This window comes from Macrosteles quadrilineatus, unplaced genomic scaffold (genome assembly GCF_028750875.1).
Source record: "Macrosteles quadrilineatus isolate MER2022 unplaced genomic scaffold, UCM_ALF_1.0 Scaffold_16__1_contigs__length_3527350, whole genome shotgun sequence".
Classification (NCBI taxonomy): domain Eukaryota; kingdom Metazoa; phylum Arthropoda; class Insecta; order Hemiptera; family Cicadellidae; genus Macrosteles; species Macrosteles quadrilineatus.
This window is the reverse complement of record NW_026542609.1, coordinates 2,227,838-2,250,225: the sequence shown is the minus strand read 5'-3', so window position 1 is coordinate 2,250,225 and position 22,388 is coordinate 2,227,838. Positions and strand designations below refer to the sequence as shown.

At 36.4% G+C, this 22,388-nt stretch overlaps 1 protein-coding gene across 1 annotated transcript in view; it reads right to left on the bottom strand.

Moving 5' to 3' along the window:
- LOC129005116 (eukaryotic translation initiation factor 4 gamma 2-like) overlaps positions 1–13,742 on the bottom strand; it is a 34,739-nt gene extending 20,997 nt beyond the window's left edge. The window contains exons 1-5 of the mRNA XM_054433927.1: positions 13,607–13,742; positions 10,244–10,364; positions 7,818–7,932; positions 5,136–5,246; positions 4,066–4,323 (exon numbers count right to left, since the gene is read on the bottom strand). Of these exons, the coding sequence (XP_054289902.1) occupies positions 4,066–4,323; positions 5,136–5,246; positions 7,818–7,932; positions 10,244–10,364; positions 13,607–13,637 (636 nt within the window). The 5' untranslated portion in view covers positions 13,638–13,742. The remainder of the gene's footprint in view (positions 1–4,065; positions 4,324–5,135; positions 5,247–7,817; positions 7,933–10,243; positions 10,365–13,606) is intronic.
- Between the last annotated feature and the right edge of the window lie 8,646 nt (positions 13,743–22,388).

The following is a 22,388-nucleotide window of genomic DNA, read 5'->3' as shown; positions in this document are numbered from 1 at the left end:
CTTGTGATTGTGTAGGCTTGCTATAAACTTTATAAAATTATATTTTCCTACAGTCACCCGACAAAGTTGGCTTCCTTGTACTGTTTATAGTACAGAAAGCTGCTAATTGCTGCATATTTATACTTTGCCGTACGGTTTATACTTTGCCGTACGGTTTATACTTTGCCGCATATCAGGATTCCAACGAAACAACACAAAACAGCGTGGTTCTATTATGCACGTAATCCGCGTACGCTCGGAAATAGGTTGGCAACACTTAAAGATAATAATACTATGAGCAGCTGATTGACTATTATAACTACGATTTAACCTGTCATTTTGTGTTTATAGTTTCGGTATTTCTGAACTTTCTGGACTTTTCTTTTAAACGTTTTTAAAACAATCCTACGATCTTAATAAACAAGAAAATACCTTTAAAGCATTTTTTTAGGCGCGGAAACCACTTCAAATTACAAAAACATACGGAACTATATTCTAAAAACACGGAGCACATTTCTTGCCGAGGAAAAATAGCGGAGTGATACGGACCACGGGTACTACTTTCTCTAGGGCACCATTTGTGTTGCCAGCTAAACCTAAAAGCGTGTTGTATAGTGTTTGAAAGACTAATTATGTATATGCTTTATAGTGACTGTAGGAAAAATATAATGTGTAACACGAGTGAAAAAGGCCTTTGCTGCACTCGAGATCATTCCGCACTCGCCTGCGGCTCGTGCGTAAACATTGCTCTCGTGTGCAGCAAAGTGCCACTTTCACCACTAGTTACACAAATAACTATTTCTTGCACATTGTACCTGTACTTTGGACCGAAAATAATTTTTTCAAACACATGTACACCGACTAGAAAGTTGGTCCTGGTACCAATAGAATGTGTAAAATTGGTCACTAAATTAATTGTACTGCAAGAGATTCCAAAACACGTCACTGATTGTAAATTACTTATAACTGATAAGTGTAAAGTTAGAGTTTGTAGGAGGAACAGATCAACCGATTGACATTTGTTTTCAGACGACGTGTTATCTCGTTACATTATTGGCATGTGGTGAAAAGTTACGTTTGCAGCAAAGAATTGAAGAAAGCGTATCCAATATCATACAAAACAGTGATTTGGATTGTTTTGTATAAAAACATTTTAATGAGTTATAAACTGATGACCAAACAAATTAGGCCTAAATTACCACCACTTTTGAGAATTCAGAAAAAATAGTTTTCGACAGCTGAACCTTAGTTTTATACGGATTAAATTAAGAGTTGTCCTTTTTGCGATTTATTACTACGTAAAACCTAAACAATATTTATAGGTTGGAAATTGGAGGTCAATCACACTCTCGCAATATCACAAAAGTGGACTGACCCGAGTGACCCGACACTGCAATAACTGGGATGGCCTGTTGCAAAGGAAAATCTAAGAAATTGCTTATGAAGTCCATTTGGAGTAACGTGTGAATAACGTGTTAACGGGACATTCCTGTATTCTGCTCACTCATATTTCCTTTACCTGTCCAAGTACTGAATGTTTATGAGTTTGCTTAGATTAAACAATATGTTGAACACTTTATACCAGGTGCCTACGATTATATCTCACTAGAGGTAGCTAGTCGTGGTTTGTTCCCGAATTAAGAATAAGACATATTCTGTTATTGCGTTATAATACAAACGAGAGAAATTCGCCCATGTTCAAGGTTGTATAAAATAAATCGGAGGCTATAAAGTCTACACGAAGTTGAAGCTATTGTTTTGAAAATAGTCAAGTATATTTTGGTAAAATAAGGATTCGCTGCGTCGCGAGTGACGATGATGACACTTCCGTGATTGCGAGAGAATTTCACGATATGGTTCGGCGGACCCAGGAGACGATGATGTATCCGTAATCGCGGGAGATATTTATTCTGGCAAAGTAACCACGAGCACAGAAAACGTTCTTAATATGTTTTCTGTGGCACGAGGTATGTTGAAGTTAGCACCGTGACCACGAGACATGTCAACGATGGCACCGTGAGTGAAAGATACGTTGACGGTTAACGCCATGACCGCAAAAACGTTGACGATAACACTGTAACCACGAGACATGTTGACGTTGGTACCATGACCGCAAAACATGTTGACGATAAATGCCGTGACCGGCGACATAACCGAGACGTGTTGACAATGGCATCGTAACCACAAAACATGTCAATGATTACGCCACGACCGTGAGAAATTTTGACGATGGTACCACAACCGTGAGACATGATGACGATCGCGCCATGAGTGTAGGCAGCGAGGGACATGTTGACGATGGTGCCACGCCCGTGAGACATGTTGACGATGGTACCACAACCATGAGACATGTTGACGATCGCGCCATGAGCGTGGGCAGCGAGGGAAGTGTTTGCGATGGTGCCGTGAACGCGGGTAATGTTGATGATGGCACCGTGCTCACAAGCGATGGTGCTTTGACCGCGGGACATTCGGGGACACGTTGACGATCCGGCCGCGAGCGTGGGGTGTGTTGTGGACATATATATAATACAGATTTGTTGTATTATATAGAGATCTATGGTTATGGATCAGGCGCCGAGATTACGAGATGTGTTGATTGCTGAGACGACTGGACAACTGAATATAGCGCCGCGAACATGGTCACGGTGGCTCCGTCATCACGGGAGATCTTCACAATGATGTCACAATTGAGGATTAAATTCATGCAAAAATAATGACATTGTGATAGGCACATGTTAAAATATTTAGGATTGGGCCTGCCTGATTAAACTCTACTTCTGTTTTACAAGTAACCATATATCAGGCCTTAAGACTTTACTCAAGTTTTTTTTTTATGTAGTTGTATTCGTGTCGTATTCACGTTAAATGTCTATATAAGGTTAGCATGTGGTGTTTTATAATTAGATTTATGTTTCATAGTTAATTGAAACAAAAATTAAATTTGTTTAGTCAACAACAGATCTTGTTACTTGTTTAATTTTTATACAGAATTGTTTTTTAGTACGATGCTTGTTTTCAATATTATTGCTATCTGCAATAATATTTAACCTAGTTGTTTTACCCCAAACAATCGGGAAGGAAATACAAATCACGTCCCGAAATAAAAATTAAAAAAAAAATTAATACTGAAATGAAATGTAAACAGTTAGTTGTGGATACAATTGAGCATTTTAAAGAACAGACGACGGAACAGCTGTTTCAAGATGGCTGACTATTGATTACTGATTTGGAGAATTGGTAGAGCGACTTGAATAATAAATAAGTACCAGGGTACTAAGCTTTGCTCGGGGAAATCATTACTATACCCTCAGAGAAGGCTTTGGTTTATGTAATTTATCCTTATTATAAATTAAAGACTATTTTAAAGATTATTTAAAGATTATTTTTAGCGGTAAACACAGCTGGGGAACGCAACAGACTACAATAATGCTATGCTGATGGCGAAGCTACCTCCCCCCTCCTCAGTGCCTATAAACACGACATGGATATAGTCTGGATCGCGTTCTGGCACTAGAAATTCGAGAATAACGCGCTGAAAACGACTAAATGCGGAGCGGAAGTCAGAACAATAGCGGAACTCACATTGACTGTATGGAACCATGTTGGTGTGCATCGAAGAGTGTAAACGCGATCGTAGCGCGACGTGGTGTCGATTTTATGAAGCTATACACTCGCACACTTTGGTAAAAAGCAGTAAAATGAGCTCCGACCTAGTTCGAGCTATTTCGGGTATTTCTGTGATGCCGAAGTCACTAGGACAACGAATCAGAGGCTTTCTCAATCCGAGCTCCGGAGGGTCGGAGCTCACATTGAAAACGGAGCTCACGTTGTTGGTGTGTAACCATACGTCGGATCTCACAATGTATCATTCCCCAACACACACACACACACATATATATACACACATCAATTCGAAAACCACATTTTGGGTTCAGTAGGACACAAAACGGATATTTCCATTCAAAACTCCGCAAATTTTGACAAAATCAATACGATACTTTTTCCATACTATGTATAGTGAGAGAAAGTAGGTAACATGATCAGCCATTATCAAAAACTCTAAACAGAATTTAGAACACTCACCTTAATGTTGCCGAGCATCTTGCGCTTGGCATTCTGTTTTCGCTCTTCTTCTTCAGGGGTGAGGATCGCATCATCGGGGTAGGCGTCGGTAGCATGCGAGCGGTTCTCAAACTCAGTTTTGCACTTGTTTAGCAACAAGTGGCGGAATGTGCCAAGGCTAGATGGTGGATCAAAGTTGGGAGCTTCTTCTGTCAGGCGCTTGCACAGCTGTGCATACATAGAACTGTACTTCGGCTCATCTAGCGCCTTTTCAAAGATCTGCAATTAGGAAAGTAATTTCAGTTTATCAAACACCTAGTGCACTAATCCTAAAACAAATCTCACAATGGCATTTCTATCATTTTTCAGAGGAATAGAGTTTAGCAAGCTTACCTAAGGAGTTCAAAGTAGTAAACCTTCATTAAGGTTTAAGACAACGATATTGAGATACATAACCAAAAATGTTACAACAAATTTATCAACAAAGAATAGAACAGTTTATATAGCTACTCAACTATAGGTGCTGAGAGCACCACAAGACACCACACTAAAAGAACACTACAAGAGGATTTTCAATATAAATTTAATATAAATTTTTAATACAAATATTCTGTGTATAGTCAATGGTTTTATTAATTTCTTAATTAATCAGCGAAACTGTACATTTTTCTTTGAGACTTATTTACGTTATGATAAGGTTAATTATTTTTCCATCTAAAGTGTTTTTGTGTGAAGCAGTGAATGACAACAAAACCTCTCCCCATACGTCACTTTGGGGGTCTTTTCCATTACTGTATTGTTCTTTTACCCACTATGGTAACATTGTTGAGCGGAGCGAGCGAAGCTCTTTGGGATCAACTTCAATGCAACAAATAAAGAAACATCACTCAATAAAGGCTGAACGCATTTCAGCCAAACTTAACTAAATTACTTAGACCAATAGTTAGATGATTTTTAAACAAAAAAATTTCAATTAGATAATGCCAATGCAATTTAAAACGAACTTAAAATTTCCAATTTTTAACATTAGGCTTATGGGACTAAAGTAGCCATGACAGTTTTTTTGTTTACTAGAAAAATGTAAACCTTACCAACAAGATGACACCTTTGAGAATAACACTTGAATTGAGTTCCGTCTGCAGCAAGTCATCACTCAGCTTCTGAAACTTCTCTGGTGTGAGCTTGTTGAGGATTCCTCGCACCTACAACCAAACCAACAGATAAGGTGTGATCACAAGGATAGGAATTACAGCAGGCTTATCTGAATCTGTAAAAGTCCACTGTGGCATAGGAAACTCAGAAATCTGACACATACTTTCTCCCATTAGTGAGTCAACAACACTTATAATGGACAAGCAGTGGGAGTGATATTTCAAGAGGAAAATCACAAAAGTTGCAATAACTTACAGCATTGAGGGTTGTACCATTTTGTTAAGTGTTAAAAAGACCATAACATACTTAATTTTAATCAAATTAGTTTACAGCCGGTTTTTGAAAATGACATTATTCTGTTATTTTGTTAGTTTTTATGAGAAATCACTGGAAAAATCAAAATTTCAACAAATTAAAAATAATACCTGGAGATGCCATAGATTAGTATCTACATACCGCATTTCATCAAAATAGGATCACAGGTTTAGTGGGTAGGTCTGTACATATCCATACATATAGACATCACTTAAATATTTTTTGACAAAAACAATACATTCTTCATGTATAAGGGGAGAAAGTAAAACGGTAAAATAGTATATTTTATCTTCCCAAAACAAACTTTTCTTGGTTGAAAATGTTGTAAGAGACAGTGAAATATTTAAGTGTTTTGTGAATAGTATAGTGATGTTATTTTTTTTCTTCATTATGCCAGAGAGGACTACTGTATTTTCTAATCTATTAAGCTGGCTAAAACGACAAAAATCCTTCTAACACATTTTTTTTTGTTCCCTAGGGGTGTTGCTCTAGCACTTCTCAAGGTTAAAAAGAGTTTTAATCAAACAGAAAATTTGCCAAATATATTTAATTTTTCCGAAATTAACCATCTCAGTTATTAAAGTTTTGAACTACTTTAGGCCTACATGGTTGCTGTCAAAATTATCCTGATTACTTCTACAAACTAAAAAAATGTGGAAAAATGAGATTGTTGCTTAATGATCATATTAGGCTACAGAAATGTCATGTACACATTTCTAAAATGATCTCCCAAATTACAATCATAATGTCTCTATCACAACTTCTTTCACAGCTCAGTTGAGAAGAAAAGAATGGATGAAAGAATTTGATGTCAGGCAACTATGCAAACATATGTCCCAAAAACAAACATACGTTCTCAAATCACCTAAGTTAGGAGGGAAAAAGCTTAATTAACACATTGAGCGCTGAAAACCTTTTAACAGGCGCTCGCCGAGCCGACTGAATCAGCGATTGCTATTGGCATTGAAAAATCGTAAGAAGAATCACAAATGAGCAGACAGTGGTGATTGTTCTGCGTTACCCCGATAGTGGACGTAGTTCACTGAAACACCCAAAGGTAGCAGCACTGCCTGGATCAATAACCAGAGTCTTTGTAATATGGCTCGAATAGGGAAAATCTCCGAAAACGGGACAAAAGCATTGCCAGACGGGTTTTTATGGGCAATTTTAGTACCAACCTACACCAGAATAAAGCTCGCATTCTAAGCTACAGGCTGGTAACGATTACAACGTTCCCCGGCAATGGCGTCTAGCTCACATTGAAACAAGGTTTTTGCTATGCTAACATGACGCTTGGTGTGCCAACTGAGCATGGCAGGCCGGCCCGCCACTCGCGCTCAATGTGTTAAATACAATATTCCTCAACTGTACACAAATATTGCACGAATCTTTTAAGCATGGTTCCACAAGATGTGCTAACCATTATAGGCCTATTTCAAAAATCTCAAGTAACTGAAATTTACATTCACACCCACAAATCAAGGTGAAATATTTCCTTAAATGCTAAATAAACTTTAGCCTAATCAGTAAACATTAATGGATACAGCAAATCAACAATAGATTGTAAATATCCCAGTTAATTTTGTAGCAACTATATTGTCTCGATCACAACTTCTTCCATAACTCATAAGAGAAAGAAAGAATGGATGAAAGATTTTTATGTCAGGCAACTATGCATACGCTTTGATCCATGTGGAGCAAGTGATCTCAAATTGCCTGATAAGCATTGTAAGTTCAACAATTGAATAAAGAAATGTAAATAGTTTTTGCATCCCCATTCTTTGCATCTCTAACAAACTGTAGGCCTATTTGAACATCTTAAATTATAATAAAATGAAATCCACACCATAGTAGCCTATACAAATCTACTACTCACAAAAAAATTAGTTTGAGTCTCTTTACCACTCTTTCCCTGCTCTCCTAACCTAAAAATATGTTATGGTAGGTACCCGTATGTTTTCTTGCAGCAATATTGTTTCGATCACAACTTCTTCCATAGCTCATGAGAGGGAGAAAGAATGGATGAAAGATTTTGATGTCAGGCAACTATGCATACACTTTGATCCATGAGGAGCAAGTGATCTCAAATTGCCTAATTTTGCTACAGCAATGACGAATGAATTAATCTCTGGATTACATTCTACTGTTATAATGTAGGAATAGGCTATGTTAAGGAAATATTTCGGTTCATGAGTAATATGAGAATTTGGAAGTATGGCGATGAAAATCAATGGCCTAACGCTGCATAGTAAGGAAAGTTGCATGAAAACCAAATTTTTTTGCTAGAGATGTATAAGAGGACTAACCTTGCGGAAGATCTGATCATTTCTGGTTTCAGGGGTCTGTTGTGCAGCATCGCGTCTATAACTTGAAGGAGGAACCCAACGTCTCTTTGACGATTGCAGGGAGCGAGATTCGTCCCTAAAACATCAAATTTACTAATTTTCAAAACACTCATGAAGGTTTAAGAAGAGTTCATTATTGATTTTTAAAACTCTTAAGCTCTTTGCTGTTCTTAAACAACATGCACTAGCAATAACAACAAAATTAATAGGTAAACATCTAATAAAACTGTTATGATATATCAAATCATAGCATGAGTTAACAGATTATTTGTGCAGCTAGTGAGCGAAGTGGCACTTTTTCAAATTAAAATAATCTGCAAGCCTCAGGCAGCAATTTTAAGTTTACAATAAACACTTTGCACACAAATTGTACATACCGTACATTATTTTTTGTCTACAGTTGTTAATGCAAGATTCAGTTGTACAAAATTTAATAAAACGCTAATGTAAAACAACAGTATGAAAACAAACAATGTAAAAGAGTTTGATTGTAAAAAACCTCTTATTCATAAGTACGGTATAAGGTATACTTTACAAAAGAACAATGATGGTAAAAGTAGCATTACTGTATAGCCATAAATAGTTACTGTAATAGTTCATCCATTGTTTGGTCTAAATTTTGTTTTTTCAGTTGTCATTCAGAGTGAGCAAAGCACTGAGCTAATAAAACTGGAGGTAGCACTAAATGAGAGAATTGAGAGACGTTGGCTGCCATAAGTACTAGGGGTACGGTACAGTACATTTGTCTAGATTGAACAGTGAAGCTATGTAAATCAGCTGTTTATTAAATTAGAAGTAACCTGTTTGGATAACTATTTAGGAATCAGCTGTTTTGCAAACTAATTCAAGAGAACAAAATGACACCTTGTTTGACAACTAATTGTAAACAAAACAATATGTTAAAGGATCTAAAAACATGAATTGTTAACATGAGATAGGTAGTTGAAAATTATAAAGAATGGAAACTCACTGGCGAGTTTTATGAGATCTCTATCCAAAAATTAAGGTGAATGAAATCAACACAAAGATCAAACTAAATGTAAACACAAAATTCTGTATAGGCCTACACAGGGAGAGGGGGGAGGGATGGGACACTTTTTGATTATTTATGTTTTTCATTTTTTTAGTTGAGTTAGGTAAACAAACAAAAATATTATTGATTAGTAATAAAATATTATTGATTTAGTAATAAAATAAAGTAGTTTAGATGGTTGAAATTCAATTCATTTTGTAGTTAAGTTAATACTATTACTGTGCAAAGTGTCCCAAACCTCCCTCTATGAGGGAGGCTTGGGACACCAGTTGGGGAGGGTTGGGACATATTGAATTAATGCTTTTTCAAAATAAACAACTGCATTTATTCATTCTTAATAGGTAACAGAACTTGTAGTATAGGCTACAATAAAGGAAGGCATATTGAGTTTGATTACTTTTCAAAAACATTGATTTTTATGAAAATCAAATCTGACCCTATCGCCTTGCGTTGTTATTTCGGGAAACGGTAAAATACCAAGTACATTCCCAACATTAATGAATGACACATTTTCTCTTGCAATAAACACTTTTTTAGTGGCGTCTACAGCTTTTAAGGCCATCATGCTCAGCTCAGCGTCTTCCACTGGTTTAGTACCCTTCAGGACACTGTCCCAACCCTCCCTCATTTTACTGTCCCATGCCTCCCTCAAGCACATGGTTAAACAAATGAGATTACTGAAACATAACCTCAAAAGTTAGCTTCATTTATAAGCAATCAAAATCTTTCTTAATCATTGGAGTATCCAACAAAAATATTGCACTTGCCAACAGTTTTATTTTGGTAGATTTTCATCCAATAAGTTGGGTCGAAATACTAGAGATTTCGTCAAAAAATCAGTTAAACTTTTATAAAAGCTGAACCGTGTCAGGTAGCTCTGCCAAACTTCAGAAGGAGAAAGAAAATGGAGAGAAATATATGCTGTAGAAAAAAGAGAGCAAAGATACCAACTTAAATAGGTTAAAAATGAATGTCCCATCCCTCCCTCTGTCCCAACCCTCCCCACTCTCCCCCTACACACTTTTTATAGTGTAGGTAGGCCTAAGCAATAAGTCAGAATCCCTAAAAGTGCTCCATCCCGATGACCCAATGTAAATAGGCCATGTAAAAAAGTAAATTGTCAGAAAGGACTTAAATATAAAAGTTCAAATAATAGTTATCACTCTGAATATGGTATAAATGATATACGATGAACAATTCTATTAAAACTAAGGTTAGTTGCAGCAAAAACATTCTGATAGCCTAAATCTCAACCTTGTATTTAAGAATGGAGATGGAAGGTATCGCTAATAAATGTTTCAAAATGTTCTCACAAGTTTAAGTTCTAATGAGATGCTATATTCTAGACTCTCACCTTCCTCCCGAGACACGAGAAGCACCCCCCGGTCCTCTGGGGCCGTCCGTTGTGTCTTGTGTGTCGCCGCCCACACAATAAACTGGTTTTATATTGGTTTTCTCAGTAATGGAGGGGGTTGCTGAAAAAAAGATATTCAATTGTAATTCTTAAGCTAATGCGTGGGCTACCTGAAATACAACAATACAAAAAAGTTAAAAGTAAAAAACATTGGTTGTATTAAAAATTGGTTGAAGACACATGTTTCCCGGGCAGAAGAATGTTGTTGATAGCCTACAGAATTGTACCCTATAATAAGATGGGTATGAAAGAACCTTAGGCCAACACATAGGGTCAACAGATGAATCTTGGCTCTATCTAATACAACTAAATTGAAATTGCCTCAAAATCATTTTGTTATAAAAGGGTCATTTTGAGAAAAATATTTTGAAAATTTTAAATAGGCCTATGCATAAAAACAGTTTTTTTTCATATTTAAGAAACGATGGTATCAAAAGACAGCTTATAATATCCTCTTTGGATATTTTTTTTTTTGCTCTTTGGAGGCAATGTCAATTTTTTTCTTAACTCACGGTGGTTTTCATTTAAATAATTGTTTTATCAAAGCATGCCATAAATCACATTTCAGAATAGGGACTTCTTGTGTTATTTTTCCATAAGATAAAAAAAAAGAAAAGCCTACCTCTTGCCAGGACCGCCAAATTTGTGAGATATTTCGTTCCCTGTAAACTGAACTTTGTTGTAGTTCTCTTAATTTCTACTAGAATGCAGTACAATTCATTTTTTGGACTAAGTCTGTTTATAAAGTGAATATTAGAAATGGGACCTCTTGTCGTTATAGCGAAATAACATTGAGGACAAGAGGTTACTTTTCTCAGACCGTGCAGAGGCTAACAAAATGATTTATTTTGACCTTTTAATTCTTCACGATATTTTAACGAATATTGTCCTGTTCTATGTTAAACAAGGTATAACAATCGATAAAAACCTGAATTTAGATATTTTCGACCTTACCTACTTATATCGGCCGTACTGAAAATTTTGCATCGCCTACAAGAGGTTCCTTTTCGCTTTCCACGTCACATATATTTTAAGCTAAGAAGGATCATGAAGAACACCATAAGCCGTGCCCCCTATCAACCACATAGGCCTACTTGAATGAAAGGTCTTGATGTAAAACTACCCCTCAATTAAGGATTGGATTTCATTTAAAAAGATCTTGAATCTTGAATTTATTTAGCCTACACTTTATTAAGTAAATTAAGTCCTGGCTGTTACATTTATTTTTCCTACTTATGGTTTGTTTGTTTGTTCTTTTTCCTGAGTTTAAGTTATTTTTTTATTCACATCATATTGTTTTGTTACGAGAAAATTATTAGGTAGTTTTCATCATGCCCCACAGTTGAATGCAAAAATACAAGTTACACAAGATATTTGCATTAAAACTTAATAAAACAATAAGTACGATTGAGTATGGTACGTATCGGGGAACTTAATCCATTGTAAGTGTAAGTAACGGTGTTAACAGTAGATTTAGAGACCACAATAGGCCTATTCTCTTTTGTGTTTTCTTGCCCTGTGGCGAAGCATGGGCAAAACAACTAGTTGCAATACAGTAAAGAAAATTAAACATGATGACCAGTATGATTTCCAAATGTAAAAGTGGTGACAATCAAGACTCGCGTATCCTATAACCAACAAGTAGGCTACTGGTGACCAAAATATAATGTGATGGTTGAATCAAACAGTAGTATAAATTAAAGAGAAAATGTTGACGACCACGATACCATCTTTGCGTTTGCAGTTATATTTTGCCGAATCCACCCAGATTCCAATAAGTTTAAGTTACAGGGTACATCATCAACCTTTCTACATTTGAATTACCTACATTTAAATAAGTTATAGGTATTTAGAAAAATTGAGCTTATCAATGCGAGTTTTACATAGCCTACTTGTCTATCTTAAGCTAAATTGGGTGATACGAAGCACTTCTTCCTCTAGCATATTTCGGGCAGCATAAGTAAGTATAACTTAAGTTAAGTTAAGTTACACCATTTCATTTCACACTACATCACTCGAGACTGCTATTATTATTCCAGTAGCCTAACAACAACAAAGTAAACGCTGCTGGAATTTGATCTGTCATTCGATACTGGAATAGTAAATCGCTCGCTACCTAATTTATCAAATTCCATCAAGTTAACTCGAATGCGAGCTCGGAATGTAAACGCGCCTTAAGGCCTATGGGGGTTTGTCAGAGTCCAATGTTTATAACAATTAATTAAGTTAACTCATATTTAGTAAAAAAAATATTATTATGAGGTTAGCCTGGAGTATCCTAAGATTGTGCAATAACTTAAGATATTTTTAGAATAAAGTTCAAGTTTTATATCATGATAAATTTAAGTTAAGTTACTGTACTCGTTCTAATGCTAAAATTAATTGGTGTACCAAAACTTATTATTTCCAGCAAAATAAAATGAATTATCATTAGTATCAGCAGGGTTCTAAGTATGAACAAAGAAAATCGCCACTGACGTCGGCACACCACCAAAGGCACTGATTACACAACATGCACCAACTGCTGAGTGGAGAATAGACATAAGAAACTGTACAGAAATATTACTTCGACAATATAACTTATACAATTTTAGTAAAATAGATACGAAATATAAATGGCGTGGCAAGGAAGTCAGTAGCCAGTTTTTCATCCTATGACTGCAGACGCAAGCAATCTAAGAAGGCCTAGGTCGCAACCTGCAAGTAAGTGTATCTTTCCCTTTGTGATTCCTAAGAAAACGTTCTAAAAGTAGGTAATCTTATTTCAATGCAAATTCCCCATGATAAAGGGGTTTTCCCCATAGAAAGCCTAATAGAGGTCATTCACCTCACAGGACTACAAAAACTCACACATGGAAAAACACTTACTAGAGCCTATTGTGGGACTATGAAACTCAATTAAAGAATTAAAATTTCACTTTTGTTCAATAGCAAAATACGATTAAACTTAATCCACTTCACACTATCACCGCGACCACAGATGAGTTTTCACTGACGGCCAGCAGTACGGCAGAAGGGACGAGCAGACGCCATTTTGAAGTGTAGTGACGGTAGAGTACGAGACGCCTAACCTCTAGACGCTGATCGATAAAATGACGTCGGCTGCTACAGATAAAACTGTGCACAAAGTTCACATTGTAATCATGTGACACAACTAACCTAAATCACATTTTCTCGAACATAATAATTGTTGATGAACCTGGAGAATTTCACATCACTGACGTCGTAACACCAACACCACTGTGGAAAGAAACACATTCCCTACATCGCTATGATCAGATCAACTGAAAATTGGCTACTTACTTTGAACATAACCGGGTTCGCGAAATTTCATAAATATAAATTAAACAAACTGAACTGAGAGAGTTTGTGAAACGTGCGGCGGTGTGTGCGTCAAAGCGAACAGTTTTAGAGCTTGTTGTTTAGCCGACGTCCACTCCACACACACACGGACGGACGGACGCGATTCAAAAGAAAAGTGGGGGGGATAGATGAATCACCCCCTCCAAACATTCCGACCCGTCCCTGCCCACTCCCCACTACCCTCCGCGAACCATGGACAAGGTCGTTCACGTTCATCCAGAGATCCACAAAGGAAAATGACCCCACCTGCTAGGTGGAATTGAAATTGTCAAGAAACAGAAATTAAGGGAGGGCTAGGGTCAAAGAGTGCTACAACATCTGACAACGCATTGAAATTTAATCAAGATTTTCCCTAACGTAATTTGAATTTTGTTGGAAGCAAAGGCAAACATGCGATGGAAGATAGAAGTCGAGGCTCAAGGAGACGAAACAACAAGTTCAATGTTTTATGCCAAGGTCTCCACGCAGCGTCTTTTCCCTTGTTACTCCTAACGATGATCATTTGAAAATACCAGGAAACCATTGTTTATTTTTAAAACGCGTCACTGCTCTACATCCCAAAAATTCTATGAAACCGTCCACGTTTCTATAAAATTAACATTATTGTTAATTTAATTCAACATTATTCACGATGGATGGAGAAATCTGCATTAAGTTAGGTATCGCAATCACTTAGTATTATTTCCCGTAATATCAAGGACATTTTAAAATTGAAACTCTTTCATTAGGAATTATATTGGAAGGAGTCATAAGAAATCAAAGGAAACAAACTAAATTAGAATTTGGCGTTTGATTTGGCACACAAGACCAGAGAGCACATGGTTGCGGGCACGGGTACGAGCTACGAAACGTCACGATGACGTCACATAAGTGTAGTAGTGCCAACCGTAGCGTTGAACAACGGAAACAGTGGTGTCAACCTATGGTGAAATTGTCAACCTGAACCTGAGTTTTACCGTTTTACTTGGTTTTGCCTACGCAGAATGCAGATTGCAGAAAGCTCGCAGACACATAGTAAACGACAAACGTATAGTCGGTCCTATGATCAAATCTGAAGGTCGCTAGTTCGATTTTAAGCTAAATTGTAATAATAACAATAAATATTAAACGTAAATTAACTGATTACTCTCAACACGCTTATATTTTAAATTATATAGTTCTGAAAGACGGGTTGTTTAATTTACGCTAAACTGTTACGCAAACAATGGTAATTAGCGGACATTAGGCTACATGTAACGGGGAGTTTTACCGCCAAACCAAAAAATGTGCGAACAAAATCCGCAACCAAAAGCAATAAGAGTTTTCCACACTGCAGGACAGAAATGGTATTGTATGCTGGGACATCAGCTGTTGGGACGCCATTTTGCCCTCGATCGCCCTTTAAACCCTGTCAGAGGGGTATTGTAGTTTCGCCGTTTCACCGTGCAAGCCAGAGACTGTGCAGGTGGCAAAATTGCTCCATCGATCGGGGAAGACTTTTAATAGCCGAGGTACGAATATAAACCGGACAATGGGTAGGCCTACTGATGGGGCAGTGGAAGGGTTAAAATGTAGTTGACGCATCGCACTGATTGCATAATCCTTCCTTTCGTAGGGAGGTGTAAAGGGTATTTTCAAGAAGAGATCACAATTGAAACTTACTGTGAAATAGGTGGTGCAAGAAATCCCAAGGTACATACATACACGTAATAAACCGAAATGATTCGGTTTACTTACAATAGTGAGGGAAACACAAAAATGTACTTTATTCTAACAAGAATGTATGTCCCTCCAGACTATACCCTTAGCAAAATTGCAAAGGCTATCATCAGACTTGCCTAACGCCTTTGACCAACATAAACTCACAGGTATGAATCCTAATTTAGCCGAAACTAACCGAACCCTAATTTCTTGGGTCAAATTTCAATAGTGACGTCACTTTTATTGAAAATGCCGTGAAGATGAAAAATGAACTTTCTGTGTTAAATTTACCTAAAATATATGAGTCAAAGTGCTACTGTACATGGTGTTTTAGGAACGTACACGAGCGCCGATCACTACAATTCCATTAAACAACTTTATTTGAGGAATCCCACAAATGAAAATGGGCTCAACTACTAACGAAAAGCTAATAAATGTAGTTTTCCAATCCCCGAACGAGGCCAGTGGGTCAATTACGCTCGGGGAAACAGTGTTTTCCCACGAAATAGCGAAAGGGAAAGAGTTTTGATTACTGTCAATAACACGCTACTTGCTATTGAAGTATTGATGAGACAATCACAATACATAGGCAGTTGGGGTCCTCGAACCCTCTATAGTCTGTGTGATGGAACCTGTATTCTGACCTTCCGGTCTACCTCGGCATCGTATGCCAGTCCTCAAGTAGACGGAGAGTCAGAAGACAAGTTCGATCACACAAAACTATAACAATGAATAAAGTGCCGTAGTATTCTTTACAGTTTGGATGTCTTTAATTTATATTTAGACGAACAGACGTTTAAAGTGCATTCTACGATCTTACAATATGCATACCTAAAAATATGACTTTGAACAATTGACTATAGGAAAGTTGATGTAGGGTCATAACAGTTGCTCACAACAAGTTATTCCTTATTCCATCAGTTTGACTTGTAAAAAATCATGTATTAGACAGAAATCAGTAATTTAGATCAGCACGGTGGCTCACATCATCCATGACGAATTTGATTCTAAAACTGGCGACAGCTTTACAAGGGGATGGATTGTCTAGTTGTATTAATAGTCAAAGGTTTGAACGATAAAAATATATTTTTGGATTTCTACATGTAAAGTTCATAGATAAGCAAGGACCAGTACGTTGACCATTTTGTGACGCATTTCTTTTACTTTCTCCCCCTATACCCATAGTATATGGAGAAAGTATTGTTTTCGTCAAAATTTTCGAGTTTGAGTTTTGAGTGGATATATTCGTTTTGGGTCCCCCTGGACCCAAAAAAGTGGTTTTCGAAGTGATGTCTGTGTGTGTGTGTGTGTGTGTGTGTGTGTGTCTGTGTGTCTGGATGTGTACAGAGCTAGAGACCACACCTGTGGTCCGATTTCGATGAAATTTGGTATGTAAGTTCTAATCCATGGTATCTCCAGGCGTTTTTTTCATTATTTTGAAATTTTGATTTTTAATGGGGATTTTCCCATAAAAACCCATAAAAAACCGGAAAAATCGGATTTTCTCAAAAATGGCCCGAACGATTTTGATAAAAATTTAGTATGTTGTAGCCCTTTAAATCCTGAATAAAATGGTACAAATCCCATATCTGTAAAAATTATGGTTCAAAAGTTATGGTCAAATATGTTATTTTCCCATAAAAACCCCATAAAATAACGAAAATAGGATTTTAGAAAAAACCCGGTCTTGATTTAACATAGTATGATATAGTCCTTACAGTTTTGATAGTTTTTTTTTTATTTTTTAAAAATTTTTAATTTTTATGGGGATTTCCCCATAAAACCCCATAAAATAACGGAAAAATATGATTTTCCCAAAAATGGCCCGAACGATTTTGATCACAATTTATTATGTTATAGTCCTTTATATCCTGAACAAAATGGTACAAATCCCATTTCTGTAAAAATTACTGTTCGAAAGTTATTGTAAATTATGTCATTTTCCCTTAAAACCCCCATAAAATAACAGAAAAATCGGATTTTTCCAAAAATGGCTCGAATGATTCGTTGATTTTGATAAAAATGTTTCATGTTATAGTCCTTTAAATTCTGAACTAAATTGTACAAATCTCATTTGCGTATATTTACTCTCACCACTTACACATGATAAAGGTTGTTGACAAACTTATGGGAGAAAGTATGTGTCAGAATGCTGATACCGTTTATTTGTATCTCGATGACCATGCGTCACGTACGTCAACATAAGCTTGTTGTTTACCTCCCACCAGTCACACAACAGACAATAGAACCATTCTACTCGTGTTTACTGTGATTTCGTCATGTTAAACAATCGACTGCGTAGTTTATGTGAATAGACTTGTTGTAAACTATGACTAAGAGAGAAACTGGAGTTAAACAAATAAGAGGAATTTCGTTGCTAGAGCCGATATTTGTTACACTTTAGGCTAAAATGCACTTTTCAAGGTTTTCAGGGGGGGACTAGTTTGAAATATTGACTATGCGAAAAGCGTAAGGGGGTTTTAGTTAGTACACAACTAAACTAAAAATAAGTAAGGGAATCAGTAACGACGATGTAACACAAGTTTGGTGTTTCACATTAGCGATTGATTACGGTCAGTCTAAAAGTGAAAAGTTCGAAGCCTTAAAAAATTAGATGCCTGTAAAACGTAAAAAAACTGGCGATTGGTTTACTAGCAGACACTGACTAATTTGTGTCACATCTGCACCTCGCGTGTGTATAGTTTATCATACGTGTAACTGTCACACCAATTTGTAAAAATGATGTAATTTGATAAGATACATTTTGAAATTGAAGATCTGCGATCGTGTAATTTTATGTTACTTCAGCTGCAATTTGGCGATAATGCCTACACTTAGGTTGCATGTGGAAGCTGTAAAAGTCTCAGACAAAGAGAGGTGATGACGTCACCCCCATGACTCAGTATGACTCATCGTTGTTGTCACCTGGTAGCCTATGTACCAGAGAGTATATACTATATACTATATAGTAGCCTGGCATAGTTATAAAGTAGCATGTGGTAGTCAATATTGAGGAATCTACCAACGTTCGCTATCTTGACCTATCTTTTCCATGATAATAATATGTTCTCGAAAGATAAATAGGTGCTAGGACGTTAAGAAGGTTTTTGTGATTTTTTCATAAAATGTTCGTATAAGGTTACGATGTGTCCGCTGTGTCGTATAGGTAACTTTTCTAGAATTTAAAACATCACTCCCAAAAAATTGTGAAAAATTTCCGAAATCTAAAAAAAATGCACAGTATTATATCTCAATTTGTATCATTAGGAAATATTTGTGTCTTAGAAGAGTACAGAGTAATTACAAAAATATTAACCAAAAACGTATGAATTGAAAATTACAATACTGTATTTGTAAATCAATTTTCTTTAAGAATTATATTTCCCACAATGAACACAATTATTATACAATTTTCCACTGTAAATAAGCTTAGTCTATCTAAATACACGTCAATTGTCTACCTAAACAAATATTATTTGGAAATAAACATCAACATAGTATTACAGTAGCCTACAGTGTTGCATTAGCATTATGTATCAGAATAGCGACCAAGGTCAATGTGCAATCTGCTCACATATGATTTACCATGAGACAGCGGCTACCATAACACTTGAGTAACACGTGGAGGTGATAAGAATAATCAGTCACCCCGCCTGATAACCGGAAACTGCTCTGCCGTCGCCACTACTTCCGCCCGTCATGGCGGGAAAACAGTTTGAAAATATTGCGTGAGTGTTGCAGTGATGAAAGAAAATCCTCAAGTTATCCATAACACTCAATAGTGAATACCATGACAAAAAGAGTACAGTACACTGTTTGTATAGTTAAACCATAAATAAAATATACTCCCTTCTTCCCTTGGTAGATTAATCATATTTATGGAACAGCTGATGGCAATGTTATTGTTAGTTCTGTCCGGTGCACTGTAGAGTCGTGTTTTGTTTACCACTCTTTTCTTGTTATTTCAGTCATTTAATACCTCGTTTATAGACTTTGGGTACCACAAGTAGACTTTAATAGTATATAAAGTCAATGATAGTAGTGTTTGTTGTAAAATCTTTAGCTTTTTACGGATAGAAACACATGCTTTATAATGTCTATGAGGACGGTTAACCTCTAAAGGGAATAGTTATTTGTGCAACTAGTGAGAAAAGTGAGCAATTGACTCACTCGAGAGAAATCCTTGAGGAATGGTTTCTCGAGTGAGGCAATTGTACTTTGAACTCGAGTTGCACATTATACTTTTCCTACAGTTACCATAAAACAAATAAATTGGTGAAGAAACATAACCTATTTTTACACAGAAGTGAACTTTTAACGTAACATTTAATGTGAAGTGACATTTTTAAAGAAATTCTACCCTGTACAAAGTATGCCCAGATGCTCAAGGACGCTAACTGCCCTTAGTTGATGTTTAATGCCCATTACACGGCTGTTCGTTGTATTATAACCGCAACCCTGCGTAATGATATTGCCTTTAAGTGGCGGTTTTATAACTGCTAAAACTCCTTGAACTTTTGTTAATGAGAGAATTACCTCTGTTGCGAATAATAAGATATAAGATGCTCCTTTGTTGCCAAAAATTTCGGAACACGACTAGTCAGTGAGCATTTTAATATCAGTTAATATTATGATTAAGGGTAGTTGGGCCAAGATAGTTAAACGTCGGTCCTCTATAATTTTAATTTTTTATTTTAGATTTATAATATAATGTTTCATACTATTATGGGTTTTAAGCATGGTTTCTCGAGTGAGGCAATTGTACTTTGAACTCGAGTTGCACATTATACTTTTCCTACAGTTACCATAAAATAAATAAATTGGCGAAGAAACATAACCTATTTTTACACAGAAGTGAACTTTTAATATAACATTTAATGTGAAGTGACAAATACAACAGTAAAACAGCTGACCAGCTGATTTACAGCCAGTGCTGCCAACGTATTTCGCGCGCATACGACGTTGCCTGCATGTTACGCGCTCACTATTTCGTGCCTTCACGTTGCAAATCTGGAGTGAGACAAAGTAATTAGAGTGAGACAAAGTTAACATTGTCTCACTGATGAGCGAATTGGCCACTTTGCTTTCTCAAATTAGTGAGAGAACATGTACATTATTAGGTAACTGTAGGAAAATGTCTATTTAAGAAGTAATGTCGCGGAAGAAACTAAGTATTCGTCAAAAAACCTGAATTATACCTGCTGGAAACAGACAGCAGAACGCGTCCAACATTTTCAGTACGAATAGACGCATTGTAGCGGATACATGTCTGCGTCTGCGGACGACGTGCAAACGTCATCGCAATATATATGGCAGTGTGTTGATGGGGGAGGGGAGGGGAGTCTTTCCAAAACTGCCTACACATTACAATTGTACACAAAGTAGCCCGTAATGTGATTAAAACCTACGCAGCGGGACAAAATGTACCATGTTCGAACCTAAGTCCGCGTGTCTACGACAAAATAGTCCTGAAGATTATGAGAGTACAGTACGTTGAAAACTACGAAGATTCTAGCACTCATACCCAATAGAAAAACACATCTTTGTTTCCATTCTTGGTCATGATTTCACAATCTGCAAAACTGTGTGTAAATTTATTTCATCCATATATAAATCCCAACGTACCCATGAAATTTTGATAAAACTATAAAAGTCACACCCCCATAAACCATACATACACTTAAAATGTTCGTCATGACGAGAAACCTTGCACAGAACTACCCATTATTTCATAAATTGCCCTTTAATGTCGTAATTCCTTTCTAAAGGTGTGAATTTTTCAAAAACCTAATGTTATTAATACCTCAGCTGAACTTATTTTTTTATTCTTTCAATTTATTACTTTATTAAAATCAGGTGTGATTATTTGTTTGTATTACTGTATTCTGTTTATTTATTTCAGCTTAACTTAACCAATCAATAGTTTTATTATCACTAACTTATGAAGTCAAACGGGGTGAAACCCGTGGGTAACAGGTAGTTTAAATAAAGTTTATTTTATTTCACTTGTGATTTATTTTCTACTCTGTCAACAAAACGAATATCTACAATTTCGCCTCATTTATCGATTTAAATATCTACAATGTATAAATGGAGGCTATTTTTTATGTTATAGGATTCCGTATAGAAATTTACCACTTGAACCACTTGAAATGTGGGTATTTTAGCGGTGTCGTACCACAACGGTCATACTTTTTTTGACGTAATCGATTGCGAAATAAAATTATCCGATTGTTGAAATTTATTACACTTTTTTTGCTCGTATAATTATATATAGTATTTATGACTTTCATACAGTTTAATTGTCATTACTTATCAAACAAAATATGCATGATAATGTTGATGATGAGATGAATCGTGGCGTTGGTGTATGGCAACGTCGCACCGGCCGGCCTATTGCCATTGTTACAAACGTGTACAACTTTGCGGAGTACTATTGCAACTACAGTATTGTGAAGTAGTGTAACAGCTGTGGTAGGCCGGGACTGCAACGTTGCCGCGGCCTTGTATTAAGTGGAGGCCATGGATGAATGGGAGCGTTTCATAAACTCCAAATTTCACAAACTCCAACGCTTAAAATATTAAATGAACAGCGCGTTTCATAATGTCCAAATTTCATAAGCTCCAAAACTATAACATTCAAATAATCACTAGTTCACAATGTCCAAGTTTCACAAACTCCAACGTTTAAATATTAAATAAACAGAGCGGTTCATAACCTCCAAATTTCATAAGCTCCAAATCTATAACATTCAAGTAATCACTGTTTCACAATGTCCAAGTTTCACAAACTCCAACGTTAAGATACCAAATAAACAGTGCGGTTCATAATGTCCAAATTTCATAACCTCCAACGGTACAGTCTGGGCCAGAAGTCTCTACAGTGGTTGCCACAGTCAGATAGCAGGCACCGTTCGCCAGCGCTCAACTACGGATTATACGTGCATTTTAATGATTGAAGAATACTCAGCTGTGTGACTCAAATATGTGTTAGCACACAATGTGCAAATCAAATTTACATTTTTATATTTTTAATAGCTTT